The sequence below is a fragment of the Tasmannia lanceolata genome, unplaced genomic scaffold (assembly GCF_043159265.1).
Source record: "Tasmannia lanceolata isolate RefF3 unplaced genomic scaffold, GAP_Taslan_0.1 ptg000029l, whole genome shotgun sequence".
NCBI classification, from domain to species: Eukaryota; Viridiplantae; Streptophyta; class Magnoliopsida; order Canellales; family Winteraceae; genus Tasmannia; species Tasmannia lanceolata.
Window position 1 is genome coordinate 1,564,904 of NW_027518706.1, and position 18,389 is coordinate 1,583,292.

Genomic DNA, 18,389 nt, shown 5'->3' on the forward strand with positions numbered 1-18,389 from the left:
ATTTTTTGCGTATGGACAGAAAAAACTTGAACCAGCTCTATTCAATTTTTAGTTACAGGTATATTCGATTTAGTATAATATCCCTTTAAATTAATTATAATCATATCATTCCCTCTATATACTAGATAGAGAGAAAAATTCCATCAGAAATGTTTTTCTTCCGATCCAAGCAGGGCCTTAGTTGAGATGCCACTTATTTAATATTTAAATAAGAGTTTTCATAAGGTGTAAGCCCGTATAGACTATAGTGCAGTATTTTTCAAAAAGTATTGTACGGCTTACACAATAGGATGATCCAAACATAAATAGGTTGTGCTCAAAAAATCATTTCGATAGGATGATCCTAGCCCTCCAATGTATGGAGGAACAACATATTACCGCTATAAATCTGAGGTTGGGATCATCCTATGGAAATGAATTTTGAGGCACAACCAACATATTTATGTTATGGCGCATGGAATGGGTGGTTTGGATCATCCTATTGTGTAAGCTGTATAATACTTCTTGAAAAATACTAGACTATGCGGGCTTACACCGGATAAAATCTCTTTAAATAGTTAAAGAAGATATTTCAACATCAATTTTATTTTCGTCTCTGAATCTCATTTTGAAAGTGTTTTCTAAAAATGCTCACAGGAAATTCATTTTTACACTCCTTCCTAAAAAGACACCAGCTCTGTTCACTTGCGTTCCCGGGAAAGCAAATCCCTGGAAAACAGCCTCTTTTTTCCTTAACAAGACCTTGACAAGACAGAATTCTGGTGTTCACTTGCTTTCCTGAGAAAGTAACAAGCCTAGGTGGAAAATGTCAAATAATGACATGGAAATTGCCAAAAATGATGTGGAAATATCTCTTTTCTCACGAGTGTGGGAAACCAAATCCCACTATTTGGTCGGATTTGCTTTCCCGAGAAAACTAATGAAAAAAGGTGGGCAAACAGTTTCTTAGGAAAACTTTTCTTGCACAGTTCCTGCGCACGTGAACAGGCGCGGGAAACCTTTTCCTACACAGTTTCCCTGGATTTCTTTTTCTAATGCCACGTTAGATTCCGGGGAAAACAAGTGAACAGAGCCATCTAGCTTTGATCTGACTGGCCGTTGAGATCACTTTAATCGGACAATACTAAACCCTTGATCCATCTAGCTTTGATAATTTATTATGGTTCTGCCATGAATAGTAAACCATTGATTTATACATCCCTTTATCTAATGCGCAAAAACCATGTGGATAGTCTCATGATAAATATGTCTACCTAGATCAACGGTCTTGATCTCACACACATCCTCCATATGCCCCTTTTAGGGCCCAAATGTTACCTTTTACGAGTGACCATAAAAGTAGCTTTTCCTAGTCCTTTGAATTAGTATGCACCAATTTGTGGCCCCAAAATTACCACGTCACACCCCCTTCTCTCTCAATCTCTCTATATATCATCGTAACCATTACATTTGAAGAGAAAAAAAAAAGGAGAAAAGAGAGACAAAGAAGAGATAGAAATGTCTTCCATCCTCAATTTAGTATTTCCACCACCTCCCTCTATTTTCTTAACAGCCATGTCTGCTATCAGCTTCATATCTCTCACTAACGCTGGAGTCTCAGAGGTGAGAGGCAAACACCTTCAATATTCCAAATTCTGGAATGTTAATTCTCCTCCCAAAATCTCCCAAAAAATCTCAAGCAAGGTTGGGATGCTTCTCTTGTATACCCCTGCTTTTCTCACAGGGCTTTCTTCTTTTGGGTTTCTTCCTCAATTTGATGATGATGCTGGTTTTAGGTGTCTTTTAATCAGTTCTGCTCTTACTCTTCATTTCCTCAAGAGGGTTCTCGAGGTAACAAAAAAAAAATTCTCTTCTCTTCTCTTCTTTTCTTTTCATTTCATTATAGAAGCCCTTTTTTTTATAATGACACTCCTCATGTTGTTAAAGGCTTTTGGTTTTTCTATTTTAATTTTTAAGAGTATTAGAGGTTTCTCTTTCTCTCATGAGATATTGCTTGTTTATGGTGATGGTATGTTTTGAAAATTTGATAGTTGTTTAGGATATTTTTGTCATTTCACGTAAGTGAAAAAACATGAAAAAAAAGAGGGAGTGCACGTATCAATTCTCTAATATCTAATGTGGGTTGGTGATGATAATAAATAGGGAGGAGAGTGACACCTACCAAAAAAAAAAAAGAAAAAAGGGAGGAGAGTGACATATTCTGCGGGTCCCCCTCTTTATCAGTTTCACACAAATGGACTAGCTGGTGGGGTAGGCAGGCAGTAACCCAAATAATTGACTTTGCTTCTTCTTTTCATTTGCTTTCTTTGGCTCTCATATGTTGGGATTGTCTAGGTATGAAACTAGGTGGCACTCAACCTGGGATGTATGGTATAGAAATTTTAAGGGGTTAATCTACTGTATGGGTCAGAACGAGGCCAAAGCAAATCAATCCTAGTTGACTCAGCGCGGTGTAGTCGAGTGCTGACCATGGTTTTAAATTTCGACCGAAATCCGAAATTTCAGACCAAAATTTCGGATTTCGGTGGAGACTGACACCGAAATCAATCAAAACCGAAACGGTCATTTATTTCGGCCGAAATTTCCGAAATTTGACCCAAAAATCTGTTTTTTAAAATATTAATTTAATATTTCACTGAAATTTCGACCAAAATTTAATAATGAATAAAATATTGTTTTCTAGTTTTGTACCAGATTTCGACCGAAATTTTGAAATTTCAAGGTCTGAAACTGGTACCGAAACTGAAATTTTAAACCTTGGTGCTAACACGGCTGAGTACTAGGTCGACTCAGTTGAAGGAGTTTTGATTGACTTTGTAGGGGGAAATGTGGACTTGAACATGAACGCGGCCAAGGTAAGAGGGAGTTGACTCGGGAGTGTCCACGATAAGACAGGGGAGTTTTGAAACTATGGTTTTATTAGCTCTTGCGCTCTTGGTGTGTTGGTTAGGCATCTAACATTTATTATTAGAGCAGCCACCTTGTCACATGTTCGAGTCATGAAAGGAGCAACCTTGGGAGAGAACTACTTGGAAAGGGCCACGTATGGCTAAAAAGTTATAGTGAAAGTTGTCGGAGTAAAAGCTACCGTAGCATGAGCTGCTGTGGAAGGGGCGACCTGTGGGAAAAAAAGCCAAAGTGAAAGCGGCCACACTAATCTAGAATTTTTTGGATATTTTCAAAATATTCTGAATTTCAAAATATAAAAAAGACACTTATTTTATCAAAGGGTGTTTTGATTATTCAAAAGACCTTTATTTCATATGAAAGGGTGCTTACATGTTTTCTCATTTTCTATAAAAAAGAGAGACTTAGGTCTCATTTCAAACAATTTTTTAGAATTGTTTGAGATTCTAGATTTGTGTTCTTCCTTGTCTCTTTTGGTTCCATCTAAATGCTACTGGCTTGATATTGAACTTGGAGTACAGTCCTTGATCGATAGCTGTGGGCATTGTATCCTCAGGACTTATTTCCATATAGCCCACCTCCAGCCCTGCAGAGGAAAAATATTTCTTGTGAAAATTTATTTTCTAGGAAATTTTTTTGTTTCCGCAAGGGAAATTATAAAATTTAGGGATAACATTATAAAATAAACATCCCTATAAATAAAACTTGAATTGCAGGGTTCAAGTTACTTTTTTTCATGTGTAATTAGATAATGGAAAAACATGAAATTTTGGAAAAGTTTTTCTTTCAAGATCATTCACATTTCACCATACCAATTTGTCCTTGCTTTTATTTGCGAAAAAAGTCCAATTTTGGTGGTATCCAAAGAGGTTTATAGAGAATTTTAGAAGGGTTTTAGAAGGGTTAGAACACTCTAGGATGGTTTTGGAACATTAGATGATTAAGGTCCAAAGGTGTCTTTGCTAATATTGTTGATAGCATATTGTCCAAGTTGTTCTCTCACATGGAGAACAAATCCTTCTCAAGTTTTTCCCTTCAGATGGTTTTTGATATCAATTACAAGATAACAGTGATAACCAGTATAACAAATGGGGCCTTGGATAAGTTATACCCCACCCATTGGAGTTATTTTTTATGTCAACACAGGATTTCAAGCCTCTCTAAGGATAATATAAACCTCTGATTGCTATTCCCATGGAGAACATATCTAATATGGTGGTAATATCTGTGTGAGTGACCAAAGATCTGATGGTGATAAAACTCTCCAAATATCTCTGTTTAGCATCTTATCTATGAAATTTGTTTTTACTTGTATTACTTCTTAAAATTGGTGGTTAAGATGACTAATTGAGCATTGATTTGCTTCACTTAATCTTGTTTATGTAGGTATTATTTGTTCACAAATATAGTGGAGCAATGATACTCGACTCAGCCATTCCAATCTCCCTCAGCTATTTCTTTTCGACGGCAAGTGCAATCTACGCGCAACATCTAACGGTGGGCATGCGAGGGCCCACAATCGATTTGAAATACGCAGGCATTGTCTTGTTTTTGGCGGGTATCGCCGGTAACTTTTACCACCATCACATCCTTTCAAAATTGAGGAACAAGGAAGATAAAGGATACAAAATCCCCAAAGGTGGAATTTTTAGCCTAGTGATTTGCCCACATTATCTGTTTGAGATCATAGAATTTATTGGGATCTCCTTCATCTCTCAAACAGTGTATTTAAATTCCTTTACCTTGGGCACCATTTTCTACTTGGTTGGGAGGAGTTATGCCACCAGAAAATGGTACCTCTCAAGGTTCCCAAATTTCCCCAGAGAGATTAAGGCTCTGTTTCCTTACATTTTCTAGATGGGAATGAAGGAATGCATACAGACACCCAATTTGTCTAGAGAGGTCAAGGTTTTGTATGGGTAATTTTCTTATTGTGCATTTTACTTTGTGAGAGAAGAACTGGAATGCTTGAAGCATAATCAGAAAGTTATATTCCCTCTCCTCTCTCTTGTGTGCACCTATGGCCACTGCATGCTTACCATTCTCATAAACTGTCCATTTGCGGGGCCAGAAAGTAAATAGGCTGTGCCCCAAAAAATCATTTCTGTAGGATGATCCTAACCCTCATATCTATATTCTAATCTTCCTATCTGTAGAGAGGAACTGCCTATTATGAAAACTTCAATAGATCGGAGGTTTATGATCATCCTATGGAAATGATTTTTGTAACACAACCTATTTACGTTGTGGCCCAACAAATGGATTGTTTGGGTCATCCTATGGAGTTAGCCGTACCATACATTTTTGAAAAGGGCAGTGATAAATCGACCCCCCAAAATGATAAATCGACTCCCCATGTGTCTATATCTCTCCTCTTTCTCTCTCCTTCTCTCTCTAAACAGAGGAGAGAGAAAAACTCCCCATGTGTCTATCTCTCTCCTCTTTCTCTTTATAAACAGAGGAGAGAGAAAGACACATGGGGAGTCGATTTATCATATTTGGGAGTAGGGGTGTAAATGAATATTCGGAAATTCGATTACCGTCCGCATCCGAATCCGTTTAAAGCGAATATTATCCGAATCCGTTTCAAGCGGATATTATCTGAATCCGTTTATAAGATATCCGGCTCTTAGCGGATGCGAATCTCGTAAATGGTATATCCGATCCGTTTAACATCCGAATCCGAGAAGTAAATCCTTTTTATTTATTATTAATAATATCATTAATATTTATTTTTAGTAATGACACACTATCTTTTGTTTCTATAAGAAAAGTGAATATTCTTTTTAGAAAAAAAATATATAAAAACAAAAATAGCCCAAACCCATTCCATCAAAATAGCCCAAACTCATTCCATCATATACAAAACAAAAAAGGAAAAACCCAAAGACCACTACCAACACTATCATCCATCCCCATCGCCTCCCTCTCTCTCTCTCTGCCTTTGTTTTAAAAGGAAGAAGAGGATCTCACATATTTTAGGGTTTGATAGTTAATTTTGTGAAGAGAATGTAGAGGTCTAGTTTTAAGGTTTGGAAAATTCATTCGAGTAAGTAGGAGAAAAAAGATAAAGTGCTGCAATAAAATGTTCGGATTTACCGGATAAACGGATACAGATAATATCCGAATTCGAACAATATCCGACGGATACGAATTCGGTAATAGATATTAAATATCCGTTGAATCCGAATTCGGATAGTGTATACTGGAATCGAATTCGGATATAGCCATATCCGCTCCGAATTCGATCCGTTTACACCCCTATTTGGGAGTACCCTTTCGAAAAATACGGGTTTGTAAGATTGGCCATAACCCAAAATATTTATGATCGGACAATCTTAACCGTCAAATTTGATGACATGTTTTCCTTACCGTTCGTTTTTAGGTCACCCAAGATTTAAAAGGACTTTCTTTTTTGCTAACAACAGAGTCACCGTTATGTTTCTTTCTACTGAAATGCTGCTCTGCAACAAAAAGAGGAAAAACGGGTCTTCCTCAATGAAGAACAAAAGGAAGAAGAAGAAAATTAAAGAGAAGATTGTCAAAAACCAAACCCTAAATCTCGAAGAAGAAGAAACACAAGGTTTCAGCTTAAAAAGCTCTTCATCTTCTCACAACCATGGTGTACAACCTTTGGGAAATCTCCTCCTCAATAACACATCCCACAACTCCAGAAATTCAGGACTAGGTAATCTCTGTATTCTCACTGATGATATTCTCATTGACATTTTAGGGTTTTTGAGTGGCACCCATTTAGGTCTTTTGTCTACAGTAAGCAAATCTCTCTACATTTTTTGTAATCATGAGCCCCTTTGGAGGAATCTCGTCTTAGAAACTCTAAAAGGAGGGTTTTCCTTTAATGGGTCTTGGAAATCTACTTTTGTTTCTGCATTTTGGCCTGATTTTGATATAGAGAATGCGAATTTCTGTATAAAAGTTAGGGATTTTTATTCGGATTATCTGTTTCAGAGTTGGTTATGTGCAAATCTTGAGATGAAATCAGAATGGCTTGAGACTGATAATATTAAGAGGAGAAGTGGAATTTCAGTAGAAGATTTTATATTGAATTTTGAAGAACCAAACAAGCCAGTTTTGTTAGAAGGTTGTTTGGAGAATTGGGATGCTTTGGAGAAATGGGATAGGGATTATCTGATTAGGGTATGTGGGGATGTTGTATTCTCAGTTGGGCCAGTGGAGATGAAGCTTGAGGAGTATTTCAAGTACGCCGATTTGGTGAAAGAGGAACGCCCATTGTATTTATTTGACCCAAAGTTTGTAGAGAAAGTGCCACAGTTGGGTTTGGATTATGAGGTTCCTGTTTATTTTAGAGAGGACTTGTTTTCAGTTTTGGGGAAAGAGAGACCAGATTATAGATGGGTTATTATTGGGCCAGCTGGGTCTGGTTCTTCATTTCATGTTGACCCGAATTCAACTTCTGCGTGGAATGCTGTGATCAAAGGGTCTAAGAAATGGGTTTTGTTTCCGCCTGAAGTGGTCCCACCGGGCGTCCATCCGAGCCCGGATGGGGCTGAGGTGGCATGCCCTGTTTCGATAATTGAGTGGTTCATGAATTTCTATGGAGCGACAAAGAATTGGAAGAGAAGACCTGTTGAGTGTGTCTGTAAAGCCGGGGATGTCGTCTTTGTGCCGAACGGATGGTGGCATCTTGTTATCAACCTCGAGGACTCCATTGCCATTACGCAGAATTATGTTAGCAGGTGGGGTTCTTTATGCTTCTTCGCATTGTAGATAAGTATGATTATGTTAATGCTATACTGATTTATAGATTGAGTATGATTATATTCACATCCCACAGAAAATGATTCATGACTTAGCTTAATTCCCATTTGAAGAAAATGCTTTTTGGTAAGAAGGGTTCCAAAACAATTATTTATGTTCTCAAGTGAAAACCAAATTTTTACAGATATAGGTTAACAATCAATAAATTAGAATCCCGAATAGTAGAAGTAGAACTAACCATGAATTAGCAGGGGCTAGGTTTGTTGTTGATTTATTGTTTTTTCAAAAGAATTAAACAAGATTAAATCCCAGTCCTTTACTCTTAATACTGTTTGTATGAGCTGCCGTAATTCCAAGCATGGAAATATTTTCCTAATTGCGCACCTGAAAGTGGAAACCTAAGAAGATATTTGGTTTGGTGCTCGATTTTGGTGAATGGCTCACCTAAATGTTTCTTCCAGACCTCTAGGGGTTTGTATCAAGACGGTCATCTTTCCCCTTTTCTTTTCACCATTATGGCCAAGTCCCTTAGTAGAATGATTCACAAAGCTAGTGTGAGTGGCCTGATTGAGGGGTTTAAGAGTGCTCTCTTGGAGTCGTAGATCGCCCATCTTCTGTATGCTGACAATACGCTCATCTTCAGTTGCCTCGATTCTTGGAATATTAGGAATTTGAAGCCGGTAATCCAGTGTAATGAGGCAGTCTTTGAGTGGTGTATACAATTTTCCAAGTCCGTGATAAGTGTCAGGATAAGCTGTGGGGATGATGTGAGATTTTCTAGGATTCTCAGATGCATTATGCATGTTGTGATCTATCCTGAATTCTTACTTGGGTTTGCTGCTATGTATTGAGAGGCCCCCTAAGGATCTGTGGGACTGGGTCATTGAAAAGAAGCTCTTCCCATGGAAGAATTTCTTGCTTTCCCTGGGGCAGGAAGAATCACTATGATCAAAGCAATGCTCGTCATTCTCCCCATTTATTTTATGTCTATCATTCTATCGTCCGATCACTGTAGTTGATAGGATAGAACAAAGCTAAAAGAATTTCCTTTAGAATGATAAGAGTGCCAGCAGTATCACTTGGTTAGATGGGATGAGGTTTGCAAACCTAAGGCAGAGGGAGTGTTGGGTATAGAAGGCTGAGAATGGTGAATATCGCTTTGCTTGGTAAGTGGCTTTGGATTTTTGGGGAGGATAGAGATTGTGGAGAGTGGTGATTGAGGAAAAGTACAATTTGAGCTTCGGGGGATGGACCCCAGTGGATGGGTACAGGTTTAGGGCATCACGGTCTGGCATAATATCATGCACTCTTTAGACCATTTCTAGAAAGGCGTTCCTTTTAGAGTGGGAAGTGGGGAGGGAGATGATTCGTTTTTGGCATGGCATTTGCTGTGGGGACTAGTCTTTATATATCATTTTCAATGTTTTTTTATAGGGTGGCATCTAAAAGAGAGACTAGTGTCGGTGTCTCTTTTTGTGGCAGAATGGGAAAGTGGGTTGGATTGTGTAGCATTGTAGTAGTTCTTTGATTGGGAGGCTAATATGGTGTCGTCTTTTATGACTTGATTGTACTTTGTATTCATCAGGAAGCAAGATGGGGATAAACGTGGGTGTGGAAGTGGAACTCTGATGGGAGGTTTTGCATCTTGTGCTTCCTAACCCTCTGACGTGGGTGTGGAAGTGAAACTTTGTTGACCGGAGGGTTTGGGAGGTGTTGGCTTTGCGTAGTGTGAATACTTTTTGTTTGGCAATGTGTTTGGATAAGATCCTTACAATTGATCATATTTGGGGCTGTGAGAGGATTATTGTCATTGTGCCCGATATGTTACTGGTGGGAGACAGTTGATCACTTCTTCCTGCATTGTGGTTTTGTGAGAGAGATTTGATATTTTATTTTCGCCTTGTTCGGGGTGAGTGGGGTTCTTGCTAAGCACATTGTTGACCTTTTCTAGTTTTGGGCTTTTGCCCCTTGGTCTGCTAGAGGGAGGGTTCTCTGGAACTTGTTCCTTTCTGCCTCTCTCTTTGGCTTGTTTGGAAAGAAAGGGATAGGAGGGGTTTCTAGTATTCAACAGATATTGTTTGTGCTCACCGAGTGGGTTGTGGTGCTCCCAATTTTCGGTGGCATTTGGTCTTTTCCTGTCATAGTTCTTGGGGGGAGATTAGGCTGAGCAGGCATTATATTCCTCTGGAATTCTCCTCCCCTGGGGTTTTTGAAGCTGCATTTTGATGCTTCTAGATTAGGAAACCCAGCTCTGGTGGGAACCAGTGGTCTTCTCTAGAGCTTGGAGAATGATGTTAGATAGGCATATTCTAGGCCGTTCGGTAAGGACTCCAATGAGGTTGAGGTTCATCTATTGTTGAGTGGTATTAGGCTCATGGATTGGTCTTTGTTGGATTTTCTCATTGTTGGACGCAGGCCGTCTCGTACGTATTTTTCTTTTGGAGAGAGAGGGGGGGATGATGGGAGTTTTGATCGCCTCCCCCTTGAGGTTCCTTTGTGTATTTTTCTTTCTATTTTCGTTTCCTCGTTTTGTTTTTGTGTAGCTTGGCCATCTCAGTCATAGGCCTTTTGCCCTCCACTCCACGTTCACATGCACTTTTTCCTAATAAATCTTCACCATTCAAAAAAAGAAAGAAAGAAAGAAAATTATTTGTCGCTTGAGGAGGCTTTTCAATGGAGGAGTTTGAAGACTATGTTAGATGTCGGCTTGCGTCTCCTCATTGTCCTTCATTTTACCCTTAAAGCATTTTTGGTTGGGAGGAAATTTCTTTCCACACAAAGAGGGCTTTCGTAGAAGAGCTTTTTTCTTTATAGTACTTTTTTAGATAACCTTCCCAATTGTTTGGCTCAACAAATATGAAAGGAAAAACAAGGTCCTAAAACAATATCTCCTATCTAGGTGCTTGTTAACTGGAGAAGGAAAATGGACACTTCAACTATGTGCAGTGATATATTATGGCCGGTGGAGCCTACATATATGCTAATAAGGTGTATGTTAGTGGAGCCTATGTAGAGGGAGGCTACCTTAACCTACTTAGCGATCTATTAGTGTGCGCGCGCGCGCGGTGTGGGAGGCTTTTCTCACAGAATCCTAAGTTTACCCATTTCTCATCTTCAATTTGTGGAGAACGTAATTTTGTTGTTAGGATCAAATTGTGGATTTAAGATGCATTTCTGGGGTGGTTTGGACCAGTATCAGGCCTTCATGTGAAATTATGTGAAAATACAATGTTGGTGCCAGTGTGGAAAAGAATAGATTGGTCATTCTAGCAAAAGTGACGGGGTCCAAAGTAGAATACTTGTTGATTTCATATTTAGGCTTGTCTCTTGGTTTTGATGATACTGTCAAAGACAATTTGTGATAATGTGATAAGAGCGGTGAAAAAACTTGTGTTTTGGGTATGAGATTATCTATAGTTCAGATGGAGGATAACTCTCATCAATGCCTCATTTTCTAGCTTGCAGGGTTTCTTTATGCCTCTCCTCAAGTAGGCTATAAGATTGAAAAGCTTCAAACGGACTTCCATTGGGAAGATAATGAAGATAGTCATCTCATTAGGTATGTTGTGAAGTGGAAGATAGAGGGGAGGTGGTCTTGGTATTGGCAACTTAAGATTATGGGACAGATTCTTTCTTGGACAAGTGACGATGGAGATTGTGAGGAAAGGAAGGCCCTTTTGGTGTAAAGTGATTGTTGGCAAACATGTTGAAGGATTGGAGTGAGGGATTAGGGAGTTATCTAGTGATCAATGCTCGGAGGCATGGCAGTCCATTTGCCATGTCTACATTGAGCATTGTGTGTAGTGTAGGAAGGAGGCCATCTGGTTTAGGGTAGACTTGTGGTGGGGAAAATGTTCTTGTCGCAATGCCTTTTTGAGCCCCTATAGGGTTAGTTATTGAGAAAGGGAGTTTTAAAAGATGATTATTGTTGAGAGAGTGGGGGAGGTAGTATGGGTAGGGTCTTTAGGAGCGACATAAAGGACAGCGAGTTTAAGCATCTTTTGAAGTTGATTCATCTGTCAGAGGAGGTTTATATTTCCTTTTCTACCTCGGGCTTCTGTTGTTTTGGGTATGGAGATGCACAAGGTTGATCTACACTTAATTCTCCTTGAGGTCTCTTGCTGGGAGAGGAAATCTCATCTCCACTGGCAAAGTTGTGAACAACTCAAATCTTACTAGAACTCAAGTATTTTTGTTGGATTGTTGTTGTTGGAGATGAAATCATTTGGGTTCCCTAAAACACTTCTTCTGTGTGAATGAGGCAGATGCTTAGGCTCTCTTGGCTGCAGATCTTTCATGTAAAATTTTCATTATCGTTCAAAAAATTATTAACAATGAAAATGGAAAGAAAATTACCAAGTCAACACAAGTTTCTAAATCTGTCGCCACATTGAGTTACTGCTCTACTTGTTATTAGATGTGTTCTTATTGAATTTCTTGGCAAATAGATTTGCAATCTTACATTCTCTTCAGTTGGCATAACATACAAGGAATTTTTGTCTTTTATTCTCCTATACTACCACTATTTTCGCTCTATTCTGATAGGGCTTTATTTTTTCTCTGTTTTTTGGTTGTAGGAGGAATCTGTTGAACGTTCTTGATTTTCTTAAGAGGCCAAATGCGAGCGAGCTTGTCTCAGGAACAACAGATAGGGTGAATTTATACGACAAATTTAAGACTGCCATTGAAGCTTCTTTCCCTGGAACTATTGATGAGCTTGCATTGAAAGCTGAGGAGAAGAGTGCTCAAGAGAAGAAAATGACTTTCTGGGAATCTGTAACAGATGCCAAGGTGGGAGGTTTCAAATTCTCTTTCTGAATTGTGTGAGAACAATAATGGCAAAGAAAGAAAGAAAGAAGAGGAAGAGAGATACTCATTCTTGAAAGGTTTACCCATCTCTCTTCAACTAATGTGATAGAGAACCGATACTGGATTTTGTAATCCTATTAACAGAGCAGTGTTTAAAAACTCAAACTCGGACAGTGTAAAAGGGAGTCGACTCAGGCGAGTCAAGTCGCTTTTTCGTAGGAGTTTTGATAGAAAAAAACTCGGGGACTCAGACAAGAAGTCAAGAGAGTTGACTCGCGAATTAATTATTGACTCGGGAATTTTTCAAATAGTGTAAGAGATACATTGTTGGCTTTTTATTTACTATAGGCTATGAGGCAGATCATTGTTTAAATTATTCATTGTTCTTTTTCCTAACATAATAAAAAACAAGGGATTTGCTAGCGTCCATTAGGGCTGCAACTCGGGTCGGGCGGGTCGGGTTTTGAAGAACCCAACCCAACCCGAGAAATATCTCGGGTCGGGTCGGGTCGGGTTTTTTTCCGGAAAACCCACGAGACCCAAACCCGGCCCTACCCATGATAAATCTCGGGTCGGGTCGGGTCGGGTTTTTTCACGTTGACGCAATTTTTTAAGGAAAACTCTTGTTTGGCAAGGCAACTTCCTTTCTAGAATGGGCAAGCTATCATTTTCACCAAAAGAAATTAAAAATTAAACATGAAATATTTCTTTTACGGGCTCACATTGAGGAAAAATCAACAATGAGTTATGGAAAGTTGGGCAAAGATAAGAGATTAATAATGAGTCTATTCTTCAATGACACAAAGAAGATGACCATAAAAAACAAAAAATGAACGAAATTGCAGGCTATGCAATGAAATTAAACATACTAGATGTCTTGACTCAGTCGCTGTCATAGTATCATGGCTGATTTTTAGAAACCCAATTCCGATTTTAAATGCTTTCGGATGTGGAGTGACACTCCTCGGCTGTACTATCTACGGATACGTGAGGCACAATCTCTCTCAGAAACTGCCAGGAACCCCTCGAAAACGGATGGAGATGCTCCCGCTTGTAAATGTTAAATTAGATGATTAAGGTTTAAAGGCACAATAATATGGTTTTAATTGTTGTAAAGAGTGAGCTAATGTAATGGAACTGCTCTTCTAATATAGGGAAAGCATTTGAGCTGAGGATTGCTTTCTATTTCCTTCCATTTGATTAGTTGAAAGGTTCTTTGCCATGACATTTTGATTGGTAGATATTTATCAGAATTTTCACATAGCATGCCAACATCATAATTTAATACTGAATAAGAAACTATGTTAGGAATTGGATTTGAGAGATGACATAGTAACCAAGATATCAACTCTTGATTCAATTTTTCTGAGCAAAGATCTAAACTTTTTGTACAAAGGTTGCATGCTGAAATGTGGGTCTTTTGTCAAATGTTATACCGTCTACTAAGCAAGGAGCCAGAAGTTCTTCTGCCATCAAGTGCTGATGAGGTATCCACCAATGCCCCTGCTCTGTTTTCTAACACCCAATGTCAGACATTCTGCATTATTGATGCATTGCTCCACGAAATCCTCATTGCTGCTCTTGAAGAAACTGCAAAACAACAAGAACATTTGATCTAAAATGCTTCAATAAGATCTCAGATAAGTAACCCAAAAACTACAATCTTTCCCTTCTATTTATGGGTGGATGGACAGAGAAGCCACAGATCAAGATCTAATTATAATGAAAAGTGAAACAAAGGCTTTTACCAATTGATTAGAGAAGGCTTCTTCTGACCCAAGACCAAAACAGAAGCTTCAAGTTTCTTGACTTGGCTGATGACAATGGTTAATGTGGGTCCTTGGATAACCAGAGCTTCAACTTCCACCTGATGGATTAAAAAACCCACACAGGAAGTAAACAAAGTTATCAAAATGGGAATAGAATAATAGTAAAGGGTCAATGAACTTATCAATTTTTTGATGTGATAAGAAGGAAAACCATTCAAGACAAGAGATCTAGGAGAAATTGATTAGAAATGTGGTTCTTACTAGTCCTTAAACCAGAACACAAAATGAGAATACAAAAACCCATCTGGAAAATGTGGGCATTTTTTTTTTGAACAAAAAGAGAATCTAGTAAGAAAGTAGAAGATGGCCCAAAAAAAAGAAAAAAATCCAGTATCCCCTTGTGTTTTCCATTCTGTTTACATTACCTCTGGTTTGAAGGCCTTGCAAAGAGATCCAAGAGAGTTGGCAAGGTGAGGTGAAGAGTCAGAGGAGAGGGGGTTTCTTTGAGATTTGTGAGGTGGAATGATGTGAAGAAGAGTAAGGAGATCTCCCTTGTTAATCACATGTGAGAGTGCCCACATCATGGCATCCTTAGCACTTGTAGATCGATCTATCAAAGATAGAAATGAAATCAAAGACAGTAGATCAATGGTGAAGAAATCAAAATCATTGAGAAGACAGTTTCAAAAATCCTAACACGGCTGAGTACTAGGTCGACTCAGTCGAAGGAGTTTTGATTGACTTTGTAGGGGGAAATGTGGACTTGAACATGAACGCGGCCAAGGTAAGAGGGAGTTGACTCGGGAGTGTCCACGATAAGACGGGGGAGTTTTGAAACTATGGTTTTATTAGCTCTTGCGCTCTTGGTGTGTTGGTTAGGCATCTAACATTTATTATTAGAGCAGCTACCTTGTCACATGTTCGAGTCACGAAAGGAGCAACCTTGGGAGAGAACTACTTGGAAAGGGCCATGGCTAAAAAGTTATAGTGAAAGTTGTCGGAGTGAAAGCTACCGTAGCATGAGCTGCTGTGGCAGGGGCGACCTATGGGAAAAAAAAGCCAGAGTGAAAGCGGCCACACTAATCTAGAATTTTTTGGATATTTTCAAAATATTCTGAATTTCAAAATATAAAAAAGACACTTATTTTATCAAAGGGTGTTTTGATTATTCAAAAGACCTTTATTTCATATGAAAGGGTGCTTACATGTTTTCTCATTTTCTATAAAAAAGAGAGACTTAGGTCTCATTTCAAACAATTTTTTAGAATTGTTTGAGATTCTAGATTTGTGTTCTTCCTTGTCTCTTTTGGTTCCATCTAAATGCTACTGGCTTGATATTGAACTTGGAGTGCAGTCCTTGATCGATAGCTGTGGGCATTGTATCCTCAGGACTTATTTCCATATAGCCCACCTCCAGCCCTGCAGAGGAAAAATATTTCTTGTGAAAATTTATTTTCTAGGAAATTTTTTTGTTTCCGCAAGGGAAATTATAAAATTTAGGGATAACATTATAAAATAAACATCCCTACAAATAAAACTTGAATTGCGGGGTTCAAGTTACTTTTTTTCATGTGTAATTAGATAATGGAAAAACATGACATTTTGGAAAAGTTTTTCTTTCAAGATCATTCACCATACCAATTTGTCCTTGCTTTTATTTGCGAAAAAAGTCCAATTTTGGTGGTATCCAAAGAGGTTTATAGAGAATTTTAGAAGGGTTAGAACACTCTAGGATGGTTTTGGAACATTAGATGATTAAGGTCCAAAGGTGTCTTTGCTAATATTGTTGATAGCATATTGTCCAAGTTGTTCTCTCACATGGAGAACAAATCCTTCTCAAGTTTTTCCCTTCAGATGGTTTTTGATATCAATTACAAGATAACAGTGATAACCAGTATAACAAATGGGGCCTTGGGTTAGTTATAACCCACCCATTGGAGTTATTCTTTATGTCAACACAGGATTTCAAGCCTCTCTAAGGATAATATAAACCTCGGATTGCTATTCCCATGGAGAACATATCTAATATGGTGGTAATATCTGTGTGAGTGACCAAAGATCTGATGGTGATAAAACTCTCCAAATATCTCTGTTTAGCATCTTATCTATGAAATTTGTTTTTACTTGTATTACTTCTTAAAATTGGTGGTTAAGATGACTAATTGAGCATTGATTTGCTTCACTTAATCTTGTTTATGTAGGTATTATTTGTTCACAAATATAGTGGAGCAATGATACTCGACTCAGCCATTCCAATCTCCCTCGGCTATTTCTTTTCGACGGCAAGTGCAATCTACGCGCAACATCTAACGGTGGGCATGCGAGGGCCCACAATCGATTTGAAATACGCAGGCATTGTCTTGTTTTTGGCGGGTATCGCCGGTAACTTTTACCACCATCACATCCTTTCAAAATTGAGGAACAAGGAAGATAAAGGATACAAAATCCCCAAAGGTGGAATTTTTAGCCTAGTGATTTGCCCACATTATCTGTTTGAGATCATAGAATTTATTGGGATCTCCTTCATCTCTCAAACAGTGTATTTATTTTCCTTTACCTTGGGCACCATTTTCTACTTGGTTGGGAGGAGTTATGCCACCAGAAAATGGTACGTCTCAAGGTTCCCAAATTTCCCGAGAGAGATTAAGGCTCTGTTTCCTTACATTTTCTAGATGGGAATGAATGAATGCATACAGACACCCAATTTGTCTAGAGAGGTCAAGGTTTTGTATGGGTAATTTTCTTATTGTGCATTTTACTTTGTGAGAGAAGAACTGGAATGCTTGAAGCATAATCAGAAAGTTATATTCGCACTCCCTTGTTTTGATGTTGACTACCCTTCTATCCTCATTTTTATTTTTTTGTAATTAGCTGTTTATAGCCTGTTAGGAATAGTAATCTGAGCAAAGAAGGGGCGGCAAATATCATGACAAAGGAAAACACTTGGAATTATGAGTGAAGTTACTTTGTTAGAGAACTGTGTAATGCTTGGAGCATAATTAGGAAGTGATATTCATGTTGACAACCCTTCACTCTTCATTTTAAACTTTGATCCAACAGCAGCTCCTCAAAAAGTGAGCTGCTGTTGGATCAAATATCAAGGATGGGATGATGAGTACGTGTTCATAAGGCCCTTCACCATATAATTTCTCGTAAATGACATTGTTAGGAAATAATCCAACTAATGGAGTTGTTGATGATCATGCAATTAAAACAATCACTACTGTCATTCAATTCATAGCAAGAACCAGATTTGGTATGATATCTGAAAACTAATTAGGAGATTAAAGTTGGTTAATTGTGAATCAAGACATTAGTTTAAACTTTAAAGCCCTTTTGTTAAGGCAAATATCACCTCTCTCTCTCTCTCTCTCCAAAACCCTCTCCCCTCTCTTGTGTGCACCTATGGCCACGGCATGCTTACCATTCTCATAAACTTTCCATTTGCGGGGCCAGAAAGTGTTGGACAAATTAGATGTTGTCCAGTAGGGTCTGATATATGGCTTGATTGAATCCAGAAATTAGAAATGTACATAAATCAGTACTTAGCTTTTGTAGAAAACGTTTCTGTAAAACAGATCGAGAAAAAGAAGGCTGAGTCGTGCCACTGGTCACTCTCCTTAAGAATCGTATCCGCCCCCTACCAGTGCAAACCGGGATCCGCGAACCGATGCTCCAAGATAAAACAGCCAAAGTTGGCTCCAGTCCACGTGCACTCGCTGACTGGTCTACCCAGAATCACCGTAGAACTGTGCTCAGATCAGAACGGAGGAAAGGAAGAAGACAAGCAGAAACTTTGATGTTTTTTTTTTCTGTAAAAAACTATATCCTCCAATGGTGCTGTTCTCTTCTTTTTATAGATGAGAATATGACTGTTGGAGGATAATTAATCACCATTAAAAGACAAAAAACGTTTCTCTTTTAATCACCATTAAAAGACAAAAAACATTTCTCTCTTAATCACCATTAAAAGACAAAAAACGTTTCTCTTTTAATCACCATTAAAAGATAAAAACGTTTCTCTCTTAATTACCATTAAAAGACAAAAACGTTTCTCTTTAGATCACCATTAAAAGACAAAAACGTTTCTCTTTAGATCACCATTAAAAGACAAAAACGTTTCTCTCTTAATGTGGACCCCGATCCGAAGAGGTGTGCGAGGGA

The 18,389-nt window shown here is 38.4% G+C and overlaps 4 protein-coding genes across 4 annotated transcripts; 3 read left to right on the forward strand and 1 right to left on the reverse strand.

Moving 5' to 3' along the window:
• Positions 1-1,438: 1,438 nt before the first annotated feature.
• LOC143858890 (uncharacterized) lies at positions 1,439-4,909 on the forward strand. Its single transcript, XM_077369577.1, has 2 exons — positions 1,439-1,830; positions 4,294-4,909. The coding sequence occupies exons 1-2, from the start codon at positions 1,498-1,500 to the stop codon at positions 4,762-4,764; spliced, it is 804 nt and encodes a 267-aa protein (XP_077225692.1). The 5' UTR covers positions 1,439-1,497; the 3' UTR covers positions 4,765-4,909.
• A 1,400-nt stretch (positions 4,910-6,309) lies between these two features.
• Positions 6,310-12,832, forward strand: LOC143859263 (arginine-specific demethylase JMJ22-like). Its single transcript, XM_077369972.1, has 2 exons — positions 6,310-7,625; positions 12,225-12,832. The coding sequence occupies exons 1-2, from the start codon at positions 6,346-6,348 to the stop codon at positions 12,463-12,465; spliced, it is 1,521 nt and encodes a 506-aa protein (XP_077226087.1). The 5' UTR covers positions 6,310-6,345; the 3' UTR covers positions 12,466-12,832.
• Positions 12,833-13,709: 877 nt separating this feature from the next.
• LOC143859212 (uncharacterized) lies at positions 13,710-14,893 on the reverse strand. Its single transcript, XM_077369904.1, has 3 exons — positions 14,651-14,893; positions 14,205-14,323; positions 13,710-14,046 (listed from the first exon to the last, which is right to left on the reverse strand). Exons 1-3 carry the CDS (start codon positions 14,807-14,809, stop codon positions 13,929-13,931), a joined length of 396 nt encoding a protein of 131 aa, XP_077226019.1. The 5' UTR covers positions 14,810-14,893; the 3' UTR covers positions 13,710-13,928.
• Positions 14,894-16,429: 1,536 nt separating this feature from the next.
• Positions 16,430-17,041, forward strand: LOC143859186 (steroid 5-alpha-reductase DET2-like). Its single transcript, XM_077369875.1, has one exon. The coding sequence runs from the start codon at positions 16,457-16,459 to the stop codon at positions 16,895-16,897; it is 441 nt and encodes a 146-aa protein (XP_077225990.1). The 5' UTR covers positions 16,430-16,456; the 3' UTR covers positions 16,898-17,041.
• Positions 17,042-18,389: the final 1,348 nt, after the last annotated feature.